The sequence below is a fragment of the Canis lupus genome, chromosome 1 (genome assembly GCF_003254725.2).
Source record: "Canis lupus dingo isolate Sandy chromosome 1, ASM325472v2, whole genome shotgun sequence".
Lineage (NCBI taxonomy): Eukaryota > Metazoa > Chordata > Mammalia > Carnivora > Canidae > Canis > Canis lupus.
In genome coordinates this window covers 107447881-107465049 of record NC_064243.1, presented here as the reverse complement: position 1 = coordinate 107465049, position 17169 = coordinate 107447881, and the positions used below count along the sequence as shown (strand labels likewise).

At 52.1% G+C, this 17169-nt stretch overlaps 1 protein-coding gene across 1 annotated transcript; it reads right to left on the bottom strand.

Annotated features, from left to right (window-relative positions):
- Window positions 1–775: 775 nt before the first annotated feature.
- On the bottom strand, window positions 776–16994 carry GYS1 (glycogen synthase 1). Its single transcript, XM_025424337.3, has 16 exons — window positions 16638–16994; window positions 15012–15193; window positions 12662–12853; window positions 11613–11798; window positions 11234–11378; window positions 10260–10377; window positions 9837–9957; window positions 9270–9376; window positions 7878–7937; window positions 7710–7788; window positions 5776–5889; window positions 5171–5297; window positions 3188–3283; window positions 2871–3034; window positions 2400–2480; window positions 776–2248 (listed from the first exon to the last, which is right to left on the bottom strand). Exons 1-16 carry the CDS (start codon window positions 16753–16755, stop codon window positions 1925–1927), a joined length of 2214 nt encoding a protein of 737 aa, XP_025280122.1. The 5' UTR covers window positions 16756–16994; the 3' UTR covers window positions 776–1924.
- Window positions 16995–17169: the final 175 nt, after the last annotated feature.

The window sequence follows — 17169 nt, the reverse complement described above, 5'->3', positions numbered from 1 at the left end:
AAGATGGTCAAACATGGAAATACAGTTTCTACTCCCCTGCAACATAATTGGCTTGGAGATGCACTTTAGTGAAGACTAGAACTGAAAACATTTTTCTTCCCGGAAAACAGAGCCATTCGGGACAGTAGGGCTAAAGTCCAGAGGCCAGTGTCCTTGAAACATGTTTTAAGCTAGTGCTGTCCAATAGAATTTTTTGCAATGACGAAAATATCTTATTTGTGCTGCTCAATTGGGTAGCTACAAGCTTCATGTGGTCACGGTGGTTATCGACTACCTGTGGATTTTTTTTTCCTTTTTTTTTTTTTTTTGGTGATACAGCCCCTTTCTGCCAAAGAGCTTGAGCCAAATTTTTGCCACTTGCAAGTCTCAACTAAACCAAGGTGTTTTCCCTTGAAATAAAACTAGAAATCTAGAACAGCAACCCAAGTCTCTCCACAGCAGAATGAGACCAGGTATCAGGGATTCAGGTCGGCAGGGGGAAGAATAGAGAAGTAAAGAGGGAGGGGCCAGGAGTGAGGCCCAGCAAGTCCTCACAGTGGACCAAACCCAAGATTCTTTTTTTTTTTTTTTTTTTTTTTTTTTTTTTTTTTTAATTTTTATTTATTTATGATAGTCACAGAGAGAGAGAGAGAGGCAGAGACACAGGCAGAGGGAGAAGCAGGCTCCATGCACCGGGAGCCCGACGTGGGATTCGATCCCGGGTCTCCAGGATCGCGCCCTGGGCCAAAGGCAGGCGCCAAACCGCTGCGCCACCCAGGGATCCCTAAACCCAAGATTCTTAAATATAGATGTATTTTTTTCATCTCTGGACACACAACAATCACCCATTCTGCCCTCCCCCTCCCAACTGCAAACCAAGTGCATCAGACACAGCACAGCACACATGAAGGGCCCCTCCCTTTCACCAAAGCTGGGGGCAGGGCACAGCTTAAGGACAGAAGAGCCTTGAGGTAAATATGAAAGTTCTAGAACCTAGTGGGTTCAGTTCTAGACCAGGGGCAAAGGACCAGGAAGCACAGTGATAAGGTTCTAGAGTCAGCAACCAGGACCTAGAACCCAGTGGTTTCATGGTGGGCCTAGGGGCTGGGGGTTGTGGCAGAGGAAGATAGCTAGTTCTGTCCCCAGTGAGAAGATTCTCTGGAGACAACAGGAATCTCAAGATATGATGAGCTCAGACTCAGAGAAGGAGGAGTAGGGTCTGGTTTAGAAAAGGTCAGAAAGGTATCTAGACCAAGACGGGATGTTCTCTAATAGGAATGAGAAGCCAAGTGGTTCTGCACCACCACCATCACCCCATTGGCCAAAGTACAGAGAGAGGAGGCTGGGGGTGTGGAAAGACCCTCCAGGCAGAGACAGACACCCCAGGAAGCACCAGATCAGACTAAACACACGAGCGACCTGGTCTGGAGTTGAAATGGAGGACCTCTGCATTCAGTTAAGTCCCTGATAGTGCCCCAGCTTTGGACTTGATTGTCCCAATTGTACGGACACCACATGGTTTCCAGAGCTTGTAACCCCCGGGGCCAGGCCTGAGCATGGCATATTCTGTGTGCTGCAAACTTAGCAAGCCACAAAGGATCCTAGGAGACCCTGCCTGGAAGGCAACAGAGCAGGTTTCCTAAAACCTCTGGCACCTTAGCACGGTAATGGCAGGTTCCTGGCCCCTGGCACCTAAGCCAGGCCCGGAGGACTCCAGGGCACAGAGTATGCATTCTGGAACCCAGGAAAGGCACGGCGTTGTAGATTCTGGAGTGTTGGGGGTTCCAAGAGCGGGGCCAGAGGGGCTGGAGTGTATGGCGGAGGGGGCGGGGCTGTGGCCCCCCCAGGAGGGCTCGAGATCCGGAGTGGGGTTTAGGAACAGCGCCATCCTGCATCCACCCTCTGGAGGAGAGGCAGGATGGGTCGGGAGTGAGGGGCCCGGGACTCAGTTGCGCTCCTCGCCCAGGGAGCTGGCAGGGCTGAGGGGCTCACTGGGAGTGCTGAGCGAGCTGGAGGGCGCCGTGTCCACCGAGCTGCGCTTGCTCCCGCCGGTGGAAGAGGTGCAGGAGGCGCGGCGCGGCCACTCCGGGGCGCGGATGTTGCGCCGGTCCTTGGCTGCCTCCTCGTCCTCGTCGTAGCGCTCCCCATCTACATCCGGCGGCCCGTCCCGCGGCTCCTCCTCGTCCTCACTCTGGTGCGGACTTGAGTGGCGCGACAGCGAGGGCGATGGTGGCACCGAGGCCGGCCGCGGGTAGCGGTAGCCCTGAGTCTGCGTTCCGGGGGTGTGGGCACAAACCGCAGAGTGAGCAGAGACCTCTACGGTTCCCCCCATCCTCGGGGGCCCTCCCACTCCAAGAGGGACCCGCCCCCACCCCAGCCCTGTAGCTCCAGGCCCATCAGAGAGATATGGGTCCACTCACCGCGTCAGCCTCGTGGGGCTCATAGGTGAAGTGTTCTGGAAAGGCCTTGGCCAGCGCCATGTGGCGTGCAGACATATAGTACTTGGGGAAAAGGAAGGGAGGAGGCGTCAGGGGACCGGAGCCAGGCCCCGCCCCCGGCAGAGGTGGAAGGGGGCGGGCCCTAGTCACACTCCAGCACCTTCCAGTTGGCCCCTATGCCAATTAACCATCTCTCTGGACGTCTCTGAGCCACACCTCATTAACAGGGGGCCAGAATTAAGTCGGTTACCCCTTCGGCCACACACTGAAGCAAGTAAGGTAACCTCCACCAATGTGGTCTACCTGCAAAAGCTGCTTGATTTCTTAAAGGGAGAACAACTGGTACAGGTGGAAGGAGACTGCCTCCTGCGCGAGCCTTGGAGGCAGAGCAATCAGAGACCCAGAGCCGGAAGCGGCCGTTTCACCAGCGGAGGACGTGGAAGGGAGTTATACCCGGCCTAGGTATTTCCAGTCCAGAAGGTCTGAGAGGCGCTCGGTGCGGTTTCGCTGGATGATGCGCTGCCGCCGGCTCTGCTGGCAGAAGCTGTAGAGGAAGGAGGTGAGCTGGGAGCAGGAATCATCCAGACTGCGGAACCGCCGGTCCAGGATGTAGATGCCTGTGGGGGCCAGGACGGGGGCTCAGATATCAGACTAAGGAAACCATTCTCCCAGGGACTGTGGGGCGCCAGGACCCTTCCTTCCCAGGGACCCAGGAGCCCACCCTTTCCGCCCCCAGGATCCAAGAGTCTCGGCTCTGTCTGGGAGCTGACCGTAAGCGGAGGGGTCTGCAATGTGTTCCTCCATGAAGCAGCCGAAGCCAGAGAGGTTGGTGGAGATACTGGGGATGCCCATAACCGTGCACTCAGCTGCAGGAAGGCGGCAGAAGGAAGGTCCACTTAGCTTTCGCATTCTTTGAGACTCAAACGCAAGCCCTAACAGCGCCCTCTACTGACACCTTGCACAATCACTGAGCCCACAAAATCAGACTTAGACCTTAGACTATCATAGTCTCTTTCTTGAAAGCTAAGAGGCTCAGAAAAGGGAATTCACTTGTTTCCAGGCTTTAGGATGACGTAGAGTCTAGAGTTAGGCGATAGGATGCTCAATTATTAAGTTCATACTCTGTGCCAATGTCTACTATTTACTTAATCCTCACAGCCTGTAAGGTATTTTCTTTCTTTCTTTCTTTCTTTCTTTTTTTTTAAAGATTTTATTTATTTATTTTTTTTCAGATTTATTTACTTGGGGGAATCCCTGGGTGGCTCGGCGGTTTGGCGCCTGCCTTCCGCCCAGGGCGTGATCCTGGAGTCCCGGGATTGAGTCCTGCATGGGGCTCCCTGCATGGAGCCTGCTTCTCTCTCTGCCTGTAGCCTGCTTCTCCCTCTGCCTGTCTCTGCCTCTCTCTCTCAGTCTGTCTCTCATGAATAATAAGTAAATCAATCTTTTTTTTTAAAGATTTTATTTATTTATTCATGAGAGACAGACAGAGAGAGAGGCAGAGACACAGGCAGATGGAGAAGCAGGCTCCTCGCAGGGAGCCCCATGCTGGACTCGATCCCAGATCCTGGGGTCACAACCTGAGGCAAAGACAGGAGCCTAACCACTGAGCCACCCAGGCATCCTAAGATTTTATTTATTTATTTGACAGAGAGACAGCACAAACAGGAAGCAGATTCCCTGCTAAGCAGGGAGCCCTGGTGGGGCTCAATCCCAGGACTCTGGGATCATGACCTGAGCTGAAGGCAGATGCTTAATGGACTGACCCACCCAGGCACTCCGGTAGGATACTTTCTTGTGCCAGACATAGTGTAATGGTTAATCATAGCTTCAGTCTATTTTTTTTTAAAGATTTATTTGTTTATTTGAGAGAGAGAGAGAGAGAGAGAGAGAAAGAGAAGAGGGGAGGGGCAGAGGGAGACAGAGTCCTAAGCAGACTCTGTGCCAGGCACATAGCCTGATGTGGGGCTCAATCTCATGACCCCGAGATCAGGGCCTGAGCTGAAGCCAAAGGGCAGTCATTTAACTGACTGAGCCACCTGGGCGCCCCAGCTTCAGTCTATTTTGACAGGAGGTCAGAGAAGGGCTCTTATTACTGCCTCCTTTAACACCCTAAACAAGCCTGAGAAATGCTTCAAGCAGTTTATTTTTATTTTTTAAATTTTTAAAAAGTTTTATTGGGACACCTGGGTGGCTCAGCGATTGAGTGTCTGCCTTTGGCTCAGGGCATGATCCTGGAATCCTGGGATCGAGTCCCGCATCGGGCTCCCTGCATGGAGCCCGCTTCTCTCTCTGCCTATGTCTCTGCCTCTCTCTGTGTGTCTCTCATGAATAAATAAATAAAATATTTTTAAAAATCATATTTATTTATTCATGAGAGACACAGACAGAGAGGCAGGTGCCTGTGGGGAGCCCAATGCGAGACTTGATCCCTGGACCCTGGTATCACAACCTGAGCCAAAGGCAGACACTCAACCACTGAGCCACCCAGGTACCCCCACATTCAGCTGCTGTTATCTCAGGGGCCAAACATCAGCAAACTGTGGGGAATGCCACATGACCTGTGACTGTGATATCAGCCCTCTAATTATGCTTCACGTAAACTACTTACTGCATCACAAAAACACATCCCGTAGCAAAACAGACTGTTGCTATTGTCCTTGTTTTGCCACGGAGAGCTTGGGGCACAGAACAGGCAAGTACCTTGATGGATCATGCCTGATCTGACCAGAAGCCCACCAGCATGCTGCACTCACCCGGCGTGTAGCCCCAAGGTTCATAGTAGGAGGGAAAGACCCCAAGGTGGCAGCCACGGACAAATTCTTCATAATCCACGGGGAGCAGGGGGCTCGTGGAGGAGAGAAACTCTGGATGGAAAATAACCTAGCAGTGAAAAAGAAGAGCTCAGCCCAAGCAGCTTATTTAACTACTCCCTGGGACCCCAGAGTGGCCCAGAGAAGATGAAAAACTTGTCTAAAGTCACATAAGTCAGTGGTAGGAAAAAGATTTGAATCTAAGTCTGTCAGCTTGAAGTGCTAAGGTCCTTTCTAAAACACAGCAATCCTTTGATAAACTAGGGGAAAGGGGGGGATGAGAGGCCCAGGCTCTCTGTACCCCACCCCACCCCATCGTGCCTTTTTTTTTTTTTTTTTTAAGATTTTATTTATTTATTCATGAGAGACACAGAAAGGCAGAGACACAGGCAAAAGGAGAAGCAGCCTCCCCGTGGGGAGTCTGATGTGGAACTTAATCCCAGGACCCCAGGATCATAACCTGAGCCAAAGGCAGATGTTCAACCACTGAGCCATCCGGGTGCCCCTCCAGCCCACCATGCTTAACCCACCTTGACCATTGCCCTCACCTTGACCCTGTCAGCACTACTATTGAAGAGCCCAATTCGGCGGATGGTGGTCAGGATAGGGTCCGAGGAGTCGTCCAGCATGTTGTGGGTGCACACAGGGGGGAAAGACTGTCGCTGTAGGGGCCACATGTAGGATGAGGATCAGAGAAAGGGCACAGGGCTCCCTAGTTCCCCATGAGCCATGCTGACCCTGGGGAGACCACAATTCCCACCAGGTTGTAGGAACAATAAGCCCAAGAGATGAGGAGTTGTGATTGTCTACTTGGCTCTATATGTAAAGGTCCACTTTTCCCTTTAATTTCCATGAGCCGGACAGAAACCACAATTCCCAGCTGTCTTTGAGGCAAAGCCTGCCTCTCAGACTATGGGAGTTAGAACTATTCCATTTTGTACTCTTGGCTCTGTCATCAAAGAAACCCAAAGGCACTAAAACTACCCTAACTCAATGAGGCAGAGACTTTGCCAATATGGTAGCAAGCTTCAGGAGCTGCTGGAAGTTGCAGGGGCTTTTTTTGTTTTGGCTTTGTTGAGAGAGAGAGAGAGCATCTCAAGCAGGCTCCATGACCAGGACAGGGCCCAACGTGGGGCTCAATCCTCTGACCCTGAGATCATACCTGAGCCAAAATCAAGAGCTGGATCTCAACCAACTGAACCACCCAGGTGCCCCTAGTTGTAGTTTTCTTATGAAAATCTTGGCTTGTTTTCTCTCCAAATCACCTTTACTCTCCATCCTGTAATTCCCTCCACCTCCACTCCCAACCGAGGCCCAAAGGAACCAGAATTCCCAAGAATCAGTGAAGTAGGCCAGAGCTAGGAACTCCCACAGGGTGCTGGGATAGATAATTACTTGTACCTCTTCCATCTCATGAAAAAGTTCTACTCTCCTTCAGTCAGCGTCTGGGAGCTGCAAGAAACTACAACTCCCAGCAGCCTTAAGGACTATTGGAAATTGTAGTTTGGCCAAAAGCACATCACATCTTATTTATGCTTTGGTTTCCATTCCCCAGGGAGTGTTTATCAACCCTGACCACAGGTACCAAAGATTCTGGACTCCAGAGAAGAAAAGAACTATACTTCCCAGAAGCCTCTGGGGCTGGGGAAGAATCCGTGTAGCAGGGGCTGCTGGGAGTTGTAGTTCTCATTCGGTTACTGCCACGTACCTCTAAGGTTTCCCATCCACCTAACTGCATTAATCTCAGGAATCTAAAGAAGCTATAATTCCCAGGAATGTTTGGGGACTAAGACACAGCCAGTGGGATAACAAAAGCAGTGTGGCTGCTGAGAGTTTTCAATGTTCTTCAGGTAATGGCAAGTGTTTTAGCTGCCCTTCTGGCTCTAATGAGTATGCAGCTAGTTTGCATGCAGCAAGACCCAGGGACAGCTGGAACTTGTAGTTCTTTTGTGGCTGGTTTGGCTTCCTAAAGTTCCCTTTCACCTTTTGTCCATTGACTGCAGGGACTCAATGAAATTGGAGCTCCAAAGAAAAAAGAAAAGAAAAGAAAGAAAAGAAAAAGAAAAAGAAAGAAAAAGAAAAAGAAAAAGAAAAGTAAAGAGGAGAAAGAGAAAGAAAGAAAGAAAGAAAGGGAAAAGAAAAGGAGGGAAGGAGGGGAGGGGAGGGAGGGAGGAAAGAAGAAAGGAAGGAAGGAAAGAAGGAAGGAAGGAAGGAAGGAAGGAAGGAAGGAAGGAAGGAAGGAAGGAAGGAAGGAAGGAAGAAATTTCAACTCCCAGCAGCCCCTATAGCAGAATAAGCCCTGGGAAAACAGGCTGCCCTCAGGGACCTGAAGTTCACATCCTTCTATGGACTTGTGATTCCCTAAAAAGGGCTGCCCGTAAAGCAGAACTTCCAGCAATCTCTGGGGTCAGAGCTGACATGGCGGGCTGCCTATGGGGCTGCGGGGCGTTTCCAGCTCTCTGTTCAGGGGTCCAGACCATACCTGCGTGGCAAAGATGGCTCTCTTCATCATAGTGAAGTCCTCCTTGTCCAGCATCTTGTTCATGTCCGGGAGGCTCCCCCTGCAAGGTGAGCAAGGTATGCATCTCGAAATGGGTGATGAGAGGAGTTAGGGCCTAGGAGGATGCAGGGCTGGGGGTGGGACACTCACACCAGCAAGGATTCGTAAAGCTTCCTTCCGAACTTCTCTTTCACTGTGTTGGCTGTATCCCTAGAAGGAACAGAGCCACAACATCACATACACACTGGCTGCCATATATTGTTAGGTTTCTGGGGCAGTTCAAAAACCGAGGTCTGAGCACAGGCCCTGGGGATTCTGGGCTGGAGGATGGGGACCTGGGAAACAGACCCTGGAAGGCTCGAATCCCTTGTGCCTGGCATCAGCTGTGTGGCCAGGAACAGGTGGCCTTCCCTCTCTGACTTCAGTGACTCATCCATAGGAGAGGGATAAAAATAGAATCAACCTCATAGGTTTGCAGTGAAAACTTGATGAAGTCATGACAAAAAAAGTACACAGTGCCTGGCCCATGGCAAGCCTTCCAGAAATGTCAGCTATTTTTAGGGCTTGCACTAGTCCTGGCAGTGGCAGTGCTAAGCCCCATTTTGTAAAAAGGAAAAATTATGTTCTGAGAGGAAATGAAGTACACAAGTAAAGCTAGCAATTAGTGACATCCTATAGGCTCATTGACATTCCTCTGCTCATAATCCTCTCATAGCTCTGGCCTCATTCTCTACCCCATCTCCCTATAGCACAGTGCTCCAGCCCCACTGGTCCCCTGTGGTTTCTTAAACACACCTCAGGGCCTTTGCACTTGCTGTTCTTCTGCCTGAAGTCCTATTCCCCAGATACATAGGGAGGGCTCCCTCCCTCATTTCTTCTGTTGGTCTCTACCCAATGGCATTTTCTCATTGTGGCCTGTCCTGACAACTCCACATCCTGTCTCATATTCCACTTCCTTTTTTTTTACTCCTCCACCTCCCTTTTTCCCTGAAAGATTTTATTTTTAAGTAATCTCTACACTCAACATGGGGCTTGAACTTACAACCCTGAGATCAAGAGTCACATGCTCTACTGCCTGAGCCAACCAGGCACCCCAGAACATTTTCTATAGAACTTTCTAGAATGTGAGCTTGGAGGGCAGGAATTTTATCTTTCTCATTCACAGCCTTGTCCCCAGGGCCTGGAGCAAAGTCTGGTACATGGTAGGTGCTCAAGGAATATCTGATGGCTGATGATTGAGTTTTGCATTTGAGGGAGCTGAGGCTTGGAGAGGCAGGATTATTTGCTTAAAGTCACAAAGCTAGGAGGGGGCAGTGGCACAAGTGGGACCTCGCCAGGTTAATGTCAGAGTCCTGGTTGTGCAGTCACACTTGTCCTGCTGGCAATTCCTTCCTGCCCCTGAACTGGGGGCCTCTTAAGCAGGTGACTTCACTAGGAATCTCTTGGGCCAAGTTGCTCATGTTCCAGAGAACAAAACTGAGCCTCCCAAAGAACACAGCTGGGAGTGGGAACGGCAGGGCTCCTGGGCTGGGGGCTGCTGACCAAAGCTGCTTGCGCACAGCTTGGCCCTTGAGGGTTTCCACGTTGAAGTTGTTGGTCCGGGCTGGCATGATGAAGAAGGCAACCACCGTCTGCTCGCTGCCGTTCACCTGGGCAGAGGAAGAGGCAGGGGGAGGGGATGGTCAGGATCACCTGGGTGAAGGCTGAGGCCACCTACCCTTTTCTATCCATCAGGACCACTGTGGGGCACCTGGGTGACTCAGTGGTTGAGAATCTGCCTTTGGCTCAAGGCATGATCAGGGTTTGAGTCCCAAGTCCCGCATCAGGCTCCCCACAGGGAGCCTGATTCTCCCTCTGCCTATGTCCCTGCCTCTCTCTGTGTGTCTCTCATGAATAAATTAAAAAATTCTTTAAAAAAAAAAAAAAAAAAAGACCACTGTGATCCTGCCATGTCCCTTCCTGTCAAGGAGAATTAAAGTTACCATCCTCACAGCGACTCTGGTCTGCCCCTTCATACATGGATTTCCCTACTCGCACCCACCCCCCCCCAAGTTATGTCCCAATTCCTTTGTCCTCTTTTTGTGTCCTTCCCGACAGCCCAGGCCTTACTCTGAGCAGATAATTGAGCCGGGCCAAGGCCTCTAGGAAGACATCGGCCCCCTTGTTAGAGAACTCGTAGCGGCCAGCGATAAAGAAATACAAGGTCTTGTCCAAGTTGAAGTCCAGGTGTCTAGAAAAGGCACAAGGCAGGGGGAAGCCAAGGTGAGGACCCTGTAGCCCTGGCCTTGAAACTACAAATCCCAGCAGCTGAAGGGGGCAAAGAACTGCTTAGAGTAGAGGCATCGTGGAGGAATCCTGGGAATTGTAGTTCTTCTCTCCTTAGCGGGGGATCGATCCCTCAATACCCAGCCATTGTTCTGGAGCTCAGAAATTCAAGAGGCTGAGCTACCCCACCTGTCCTGTCTCTCACACTCGGGACATGGGCTCCCAACCCCCTCCTCTTCTCAAGACCTAGGCATTTGGTCTACGTACCCATAAAAATGGCCCCGCACAAACTCCTGGATTCGAGCCTTGCTCTGAGCATGGAGGTTCTGGAACTCATGCATGGCGGAGAACTTCTTCACATTCAGCCCATTGGGGGTCACGATATCTAGGATTGGGGGAGAAGATCCATGTTTCAAGTCTTCATTTATTCATTCAGATCATTGTGGCTGAATGAATAAATAAAGGAAATAAAGGAAAGACTCCTTCTTTTTTTCACAATTTCTGTTTTAGTAGCTCCTCTGGGAGCTTCCTTGGTGACCTGGCTGCCCTGCCACTCAGATGCCTTCTTGCCCAAAGTTGCTTGCTTATGTTCACAAGCATGACTACAAATCCCAGCAGCCCCTGCAAATGGCTGACCACACAGGGAAATAATCCACCTTGGGGCCTCTGGGAGTTGTAGTTCTTGCCCTTCTACCACCCTGCACTGGGAATGATTTAAACATCCCCATCCTGCTTCTCCTAGAATATACCCTCAACCTTCAAGCCTTTTTTACGGCCCTTACCTTTCCTAGCCTCACAGAAATTAAAACATGTCAATGAAAAATTAAAACCTCCACCTGCTCCAGGAGTATAAGGAGCTGACCAGCCAAAGGCCTTCTGGGAATTGTAGTTCTCACAATACACCCACTGAGAATGGGTACCATAACCTGGGAAGAATAACTTGTTCCAACATCGCTCTTCTCACAATCAAAACCCAGTGAAACTCCATTCCCTTTCAGGAGATCAATGTCTACATTAACCAATAAAATAACTTTACCATTTTGAAATTAACATAAAAAAAATGACATCTCCCATTACTCTCTAGGGCATATAGACTGGCAGCTTCATATTCAGGTTACCAACTTAGGGTCTTCTGGGAGGTGTAGTTCTTTGCTCTCTATAGCTAAAAAAAAAAAAAAAGCTGGTATAGCCTTAGCACAGATGACCTCATTCATGTCTAGGGACTTCTGCCTATTCCCTACCTGGTTTCCTCTTGAGTAGGTGCTGGGCCTCAATGGCGGTGATCTGGGACACAGTAGTAAAGACGTGAGCGCAGTGGGCCGCTGCCCGCTCCATGCAGTAACGGTGATAGATTTGCCTCTCACCTGCTTCCTTGTCCACATTGAACTGGGTAGGAAGGGAGGGGCAGTCAGGGTAGAAGAACTGGGGAGAAGACTAGAGGTCTAGATTCTGGGGTTCTGGTTGTGGCTGGATGTTGAACTCCTGCGTCTTTAGGAAGGAGGGGGCTGAGGATTTGGACTCCTGGGTCATGGGAGAAGAAGCTTGACCCCCTGGGCGTCCTGGACAGCTTTGGGCTGTCCTGAAATACTCAGAGCCCCATCCATCACATTCCCGGCTCACATTCTCCAGGTTGTTGTAGAAGTCTACGGCACCCGCACACAGGTATCGTCCCAGGAGCGTGGCGTGGGTGGTGAAGATTGTAGCCACAGGAAGCCGCCGGGCCCGGCACAAGCAGAGTCCAATGCCTGCCAACCACTCATGGAAGTGTGCAACCACATGTGGCTTCTCCTCGTTCTGGGCCAGGAACTATGGGGCAACAGGAATAGGGCCGCTGTGTCTCCATATGTGTCATGCAGGCAAACGACAATCCCCAAGGTGGACAAGGAAGCAGGGGAGAGCTATCACCACTCCTGCACAGAGTGGGTGCTAGCCCACTGCAATCCCCCTAGAATAAGGAACTATAAATCCTTGAGACAGCCAGACCCGCTGACCCCATCCCTAAAGCCGATGGGAGTAGCAGGAGAGGGGTGTTGGCCAACCTTCTAAGTCCCAACAGTGCTGAATTGGAAAGCTTCCCCAGGTCCTGAATGTAACTCCTGGAGACTATCTCAATCAAGAGCCGAACTGTACCCCACACTGGGTAAAGGACTACAACTCCCAGAATGATCTAGGTGTAGCCAGTTCCTAAACTGTTTTCCCTGGGGCATAAGAAGTGAAGTTTTTGAGCCTTTTAAAAGCTAAAAGGGGGTCAGAATCAGGATTCCTGGTTTTCATGTAGGCTGGAGATCACCAAACATCCAGGGCCCAGCCACTATCAGATTAAAGAACTACAACTCCCAGAATTCCCTGGTACAAACCCTCCAGCCAGGCCAGTGTCTCCAATAGCTAATGCCTCCAAAATCCTATACTTGGAAGATTAGCGTGAATGAAGCTGAGTTTGGGAGTTTGAGTCTCTGAGGGAAAAAAAAGGGGGTCTGGGCCCCTGGATGTCCGTTTTCCCAAAGTTCAGAGCTAATGCTTGGAAAAAGACCTACCACTCTCATAATGCCCTGGGAGAAGCCAGTCACCCCTGGCCCCCACCCAGCCAGCCCCTGATCAGGGGCTGATAGCCATTGCAGTTTTGGGTCAGAGTCGGAAGGAGTGACATGGGGACCAGCAATGGGGCCTACCTCACCCAGGAACCAGGTGGTGAGGAAGCCAAAAAGGACAGCATCGTTGGCCTCACGGTCGTACCAGGGCACCCCGATGTTGCAGGTGTCCCAGAGCTCCCCCTTCCAGCGCTCCAGGGCCCAGGCTGAGGCCCCCACATCCAGGAGCACCACCAGGGGGCCCCCCTCGATCAGCCAGCGACCGAAATACACCTGGGGGTGGGGGGGCATGAGAAGGCTCAGGGCTTTGGCTACACCACTCTGGGCTCAGCTGCCTGGGCTTAGGGCCTCAGTTCTTCCACCGTTTCTGTATCTGCTGCTAAATTCTCACCCGCCGCCTTATTTCTCTATGGCTGTTAGTTATTCGCACTACAATCTTTTTGCATCTGTTATATTGATCCCTTGCTTAGTTTCTATCACCACTATCCTGCTCCTACTCACTGCCTCCTTTCTCTAGCTATACCCACATTTTTCACATGTCCTGTCCCTGGGCCCCCACTGCCTGGTTTTTCCACCCTTATGTCTCCAGCCTGCTGCCTCGTTTCTGTGTTTTTTTTTTGCCACTTCTCTCTTGCCAACCTCCGTGTTGCCTTTTCCCCCGTTATCTTTTCCTTCTGCTGCTAATTCTTCTCACTGGATGTTTCTTTTACTGTTCTCACTGCCTTATTTCTTCCACCTGCTGCCTTGCTTCTGACTCTTTCACCATAAATCTGTCACCTTCTGCCTCCTGGCTCTGCCCCATTTTGTACCCTGCAGCCACTTTTTTTTTTAAGATTTTATTTATTTATTCATGAGAGAGAGAGAGAGAGAGAGGCAGAGACACAGACAGAGGGAGAAGCAGGCTCCATGCAGGGAGCCCGATGTGGGACTCCATCCCGGGACTTAATCCTGGGACTCCAGGATCACACCCTGGGCCAAAGGCAGGTGCTAAACGCTGAGCTACCCAGGCATCTTTTTTAATGCCAGCTGCCCTCTTTCCTCCCCCAGGGGCTGCATTTTTCTATCCACTGCCATGTTTCTAAACCTCACTGTCACAATTCTTTCTGCCTCTGCCCCATTCCTCCAGTCGGCTGCTTTCCTCCTGAGATGAGATGAAGCCCAAAGTCTGGGCCTACTGCCACCGTCCCTGTGCACGCAGCTAGCAGTCGTATGCCTCCCTGACCTGGCTTTTCCCAGCTGGAGGAGCCTGACTCTCATGCCCCTCCCCTCCCCCTCCCAGCTGTTGTCTGCCCTTTTGCTGGAGGGGGGGGCTATTCTTAGGCCCCCAGCACGTGGGGAGCAGCTGCCATGGGGGAGGGCTGGGCTGTCCTACAGTTCCTTAGGGACAGGGTTGGGTCTGACTGGGCTCCAGACCCCACCCCAAGACAGGCTGTGAATGAATGTAGGAACTACTGTACTTCTCCCTCCTAGACCCCAACCTGTCTGTACTTGAGGCCTGGGACATCTTGATCTTCTGTCTACGTAGCAGCCACCTCTCTGTGTTCATCCTTCCGTCATCATCCAGGGCCTTAGGACAAGATCTCCCCTCCTATCTTTAATTCCTGGCTCTGCTCCTCTAAATCTCTGCCTTGTGGTCTGCTTGCCTAGCTCTCTTCTCTTCATTAGTACTCTATGTTCCTTTCCCTTCTAGGTCCTTCTCCCTGAAATATGGGGCTGCTTTTCTTCTTTATTTTGATCAGCTCTCTCCCTATTGCTCTAGCCCCTGGAGCTATCACCACCTCTTGGGACACTCAATCTCTCTCCATCCGTCTCTCTTCCTTTGTCAGCCTGTCCACCTCACTGCAAGCTCAGCTGCTTATAGTGATGATGATGATGATGGCCATGATCACAATAGCTTATACAGTACCAACTGAAGCTAGGAACTGCACTGAAGACTTTATTAACTGTTAGATCCCCCCAAAACCCATAGAAATATGCTATTCGCATGTTTATTAGCCAAGGTCACACAGGCAGAGAGTAGAGAAGGTGACTTTGAACTTCAGGCTCCAGAACCCCTACTCTGGTACTCCTGCCTCACCCCAAGCCCACCTCCCCTCGATCCCATCTGGCTGTCTTTCTATCTAGCTCTTTTTCTCCCTTTGGGTCTGACAACCTTGGCATCTAGGAACTATTTCTCAATATATCTTGGACCTGCAGTCTGTCTGTCTGTTTATCCATTCGCCAATCTCTTACAGCTTGGGGTTCACCCACCCATTTCATGGGGTCCTGCATCTGTCTGAGTGTCTGTTTTGATCCATGCCTCTCTCTCCCTCTGGGGCTATCCTCCCTGCCCCATCCCCCCCTGCTCCCTCTTCCCCATCCCTTCTCTATCTGCTGCTCCCACCCTAACTCTGGGCACCCACCTCCTGACCCTTGGCCTGGTCATTCCTACCTTGCAGCCTTTGCTGTTCATGGAGTCCAGTGTCCTCTTCAGAGCTGGGGTTGGGGGCTCGAGCAGTTCCACCTGGGTCCTCACGCCCTGCTCTGTGTACGGTCCAACCAGGTAGTAGTTGTCGCCCCACTCATCCCCTGTCACCTTCGCCTTCGTCTGCAGCACGGTGTAGATGCCACCCACTGTGGGCCCAAGGTGTGTGAGGGCAGGTCCCAGCCGAGGTCCACAGGTCTGGGACCTGGGACAAGGGTTGGGGGTATGTGTGCAGGGGAGTGCATGGGAGCACATGGGAGGTGCTGGGGCCCTGGACCTCTGGTTTAGAGGGAGGAGGGGACTGGAAGCCCACACTTCTGAGTCAGAGGGAGGATGGGATAAGAGTTCCAGGGCCATACTGGTTTAAGGGAGAACGGGGCTCAGACTAAACTTCTGAGTCTGAGACAGGAGAGTGGTAGGAACCTGGGCTCCTGGGTCTGAGGCAATTAGGGGCTGGGGTCTCAAGGATGACAGAAGCTGACAAAGATTAGCAGGACCCAGGTTCCTGAGTTCCCAGCTCACGAGCTGGGTTTAAATTCTCAGTCAGTCTCTAGGTCACCATAGGGGAGAATCTCTCTTCATGGGCCTATTCAGATTCCCACAGTTGCCCAAGAGAGGGCTGAATTGTCATTCCTTGCCCCCCAGGGGCTCTGCTGATCTGTCCCTCAGTTTCCTCTCCCCATATGAGGACACACATGCGGAGCCCTGCTCCTCCCCATGACTCTACTGGGCTCCCAGCCTCCTTACCTCCTGGAGCCTGGGCCCTGGTGATACATGGCTCCCAGTTTGAGGGCTGCCTGCCATGGTGTAAGACCCAGTCCCATTCTCTCCCAAGACTCAGCAAAGCAAAACCCTAGCTCCCTCCAGTCCCAGCTGGTTTTCCAAACCCAGTAGGCCCTTCAGGGCCTGGGACACAGAAATCTAGGCCCCCAGCCACTCCCATTCTAGGGCCCAGCCCCTGACCAAGTTAGGACTTCCCCAGCCTTCCCTCATTTCAGTACGCATGTGTCTGAGGCCACAGGCTCCTCTACTCTTAGAAACTCACACCCTCAGAGCCTAGGCATTCAGAACCTAACTCTCTCCCACCCTAAGATCTAAGAATTAGAGTCTGCAGCCCCTCCCATCTTTATTGGCAAGTGGCCAGCTCCCAGATTCTGCCCCCACGAGTCATGCATCCTATCTCCCAGTTGGCTCTCTCCCAAGCCCAGAGTTCTATCCCCAAACTCTTCCCCCAGGGCCACAGGTCTGAAACCCAGCCACTTCATCTCCTTCGCTGTTCAGGACCCAGTTTCTGGTCTCCCAGAAACCTCCTTCCAGGACTTAGGAATCTTTCATTTTAGCTTCCTCTTTCCCAGGACCCAGCAACTGGACTTCCAGACTCCTTCCATTTTAACAAAGTGAGGCGACTCATCCCCACCCCGCCAGGGTCCAGGAGACATACCCCAGCCCCTCCCCAAGGACACAGAAGTCATAGGCACCTTGCCCAGAACCCAAGAGTCCTGCCATGTAGTCCCGTCCTCCAATTACTCAGGAGTTCCAGCCCCCATCCCCGACTGCCCTCCTCGTCCGGGACCCACCGCCTGGCGTGCTCACCCTTGTTGGCCACTTCCCAGGCCACCTCGAAGAGCACTGTGTTCTCCAGATCGAATTCATCCTCCCAATCCTCCAGTCCTGGCAGTGAGGACATGGACAAAGTGCGGCTTAGAGGCATGGCCGACGCGTGAAGGGCGCTCTAGGGGCCAGAGGTAGGGGCTCCAGAGGTGCCTGGGGAATGCAAAGGGCAGGGCGCGGGGCCAGGTAGCTGGTGCCCAAGGGGAAGCTTGCAACGCCCTCGGCTTCCTATTGCACGACCGCACCCCCACCCGGGAGCGCTGAGCCCTAAGCAGGAGGCGGCCGCAGCGTCACTGAGTCCGGTGGGGCCCCTGCAGTGAAATCTTGCGGCCACCAGGAGGCGGGGCCCGCCGCCCGACCACAGCCATTGGCCCTTGCCCGGGGGAGGGGGCTGCCGCGTCTCCTCTTGGTGGACAAAGTAGGGTTTGCTCCGCCCCGCCACCTTGGCGGCCAATGAGAGCTTTAGGGGGCGTGGCTGCTCGCCGTGCCAGCCGATTGGCCCTCAACTCTGTCA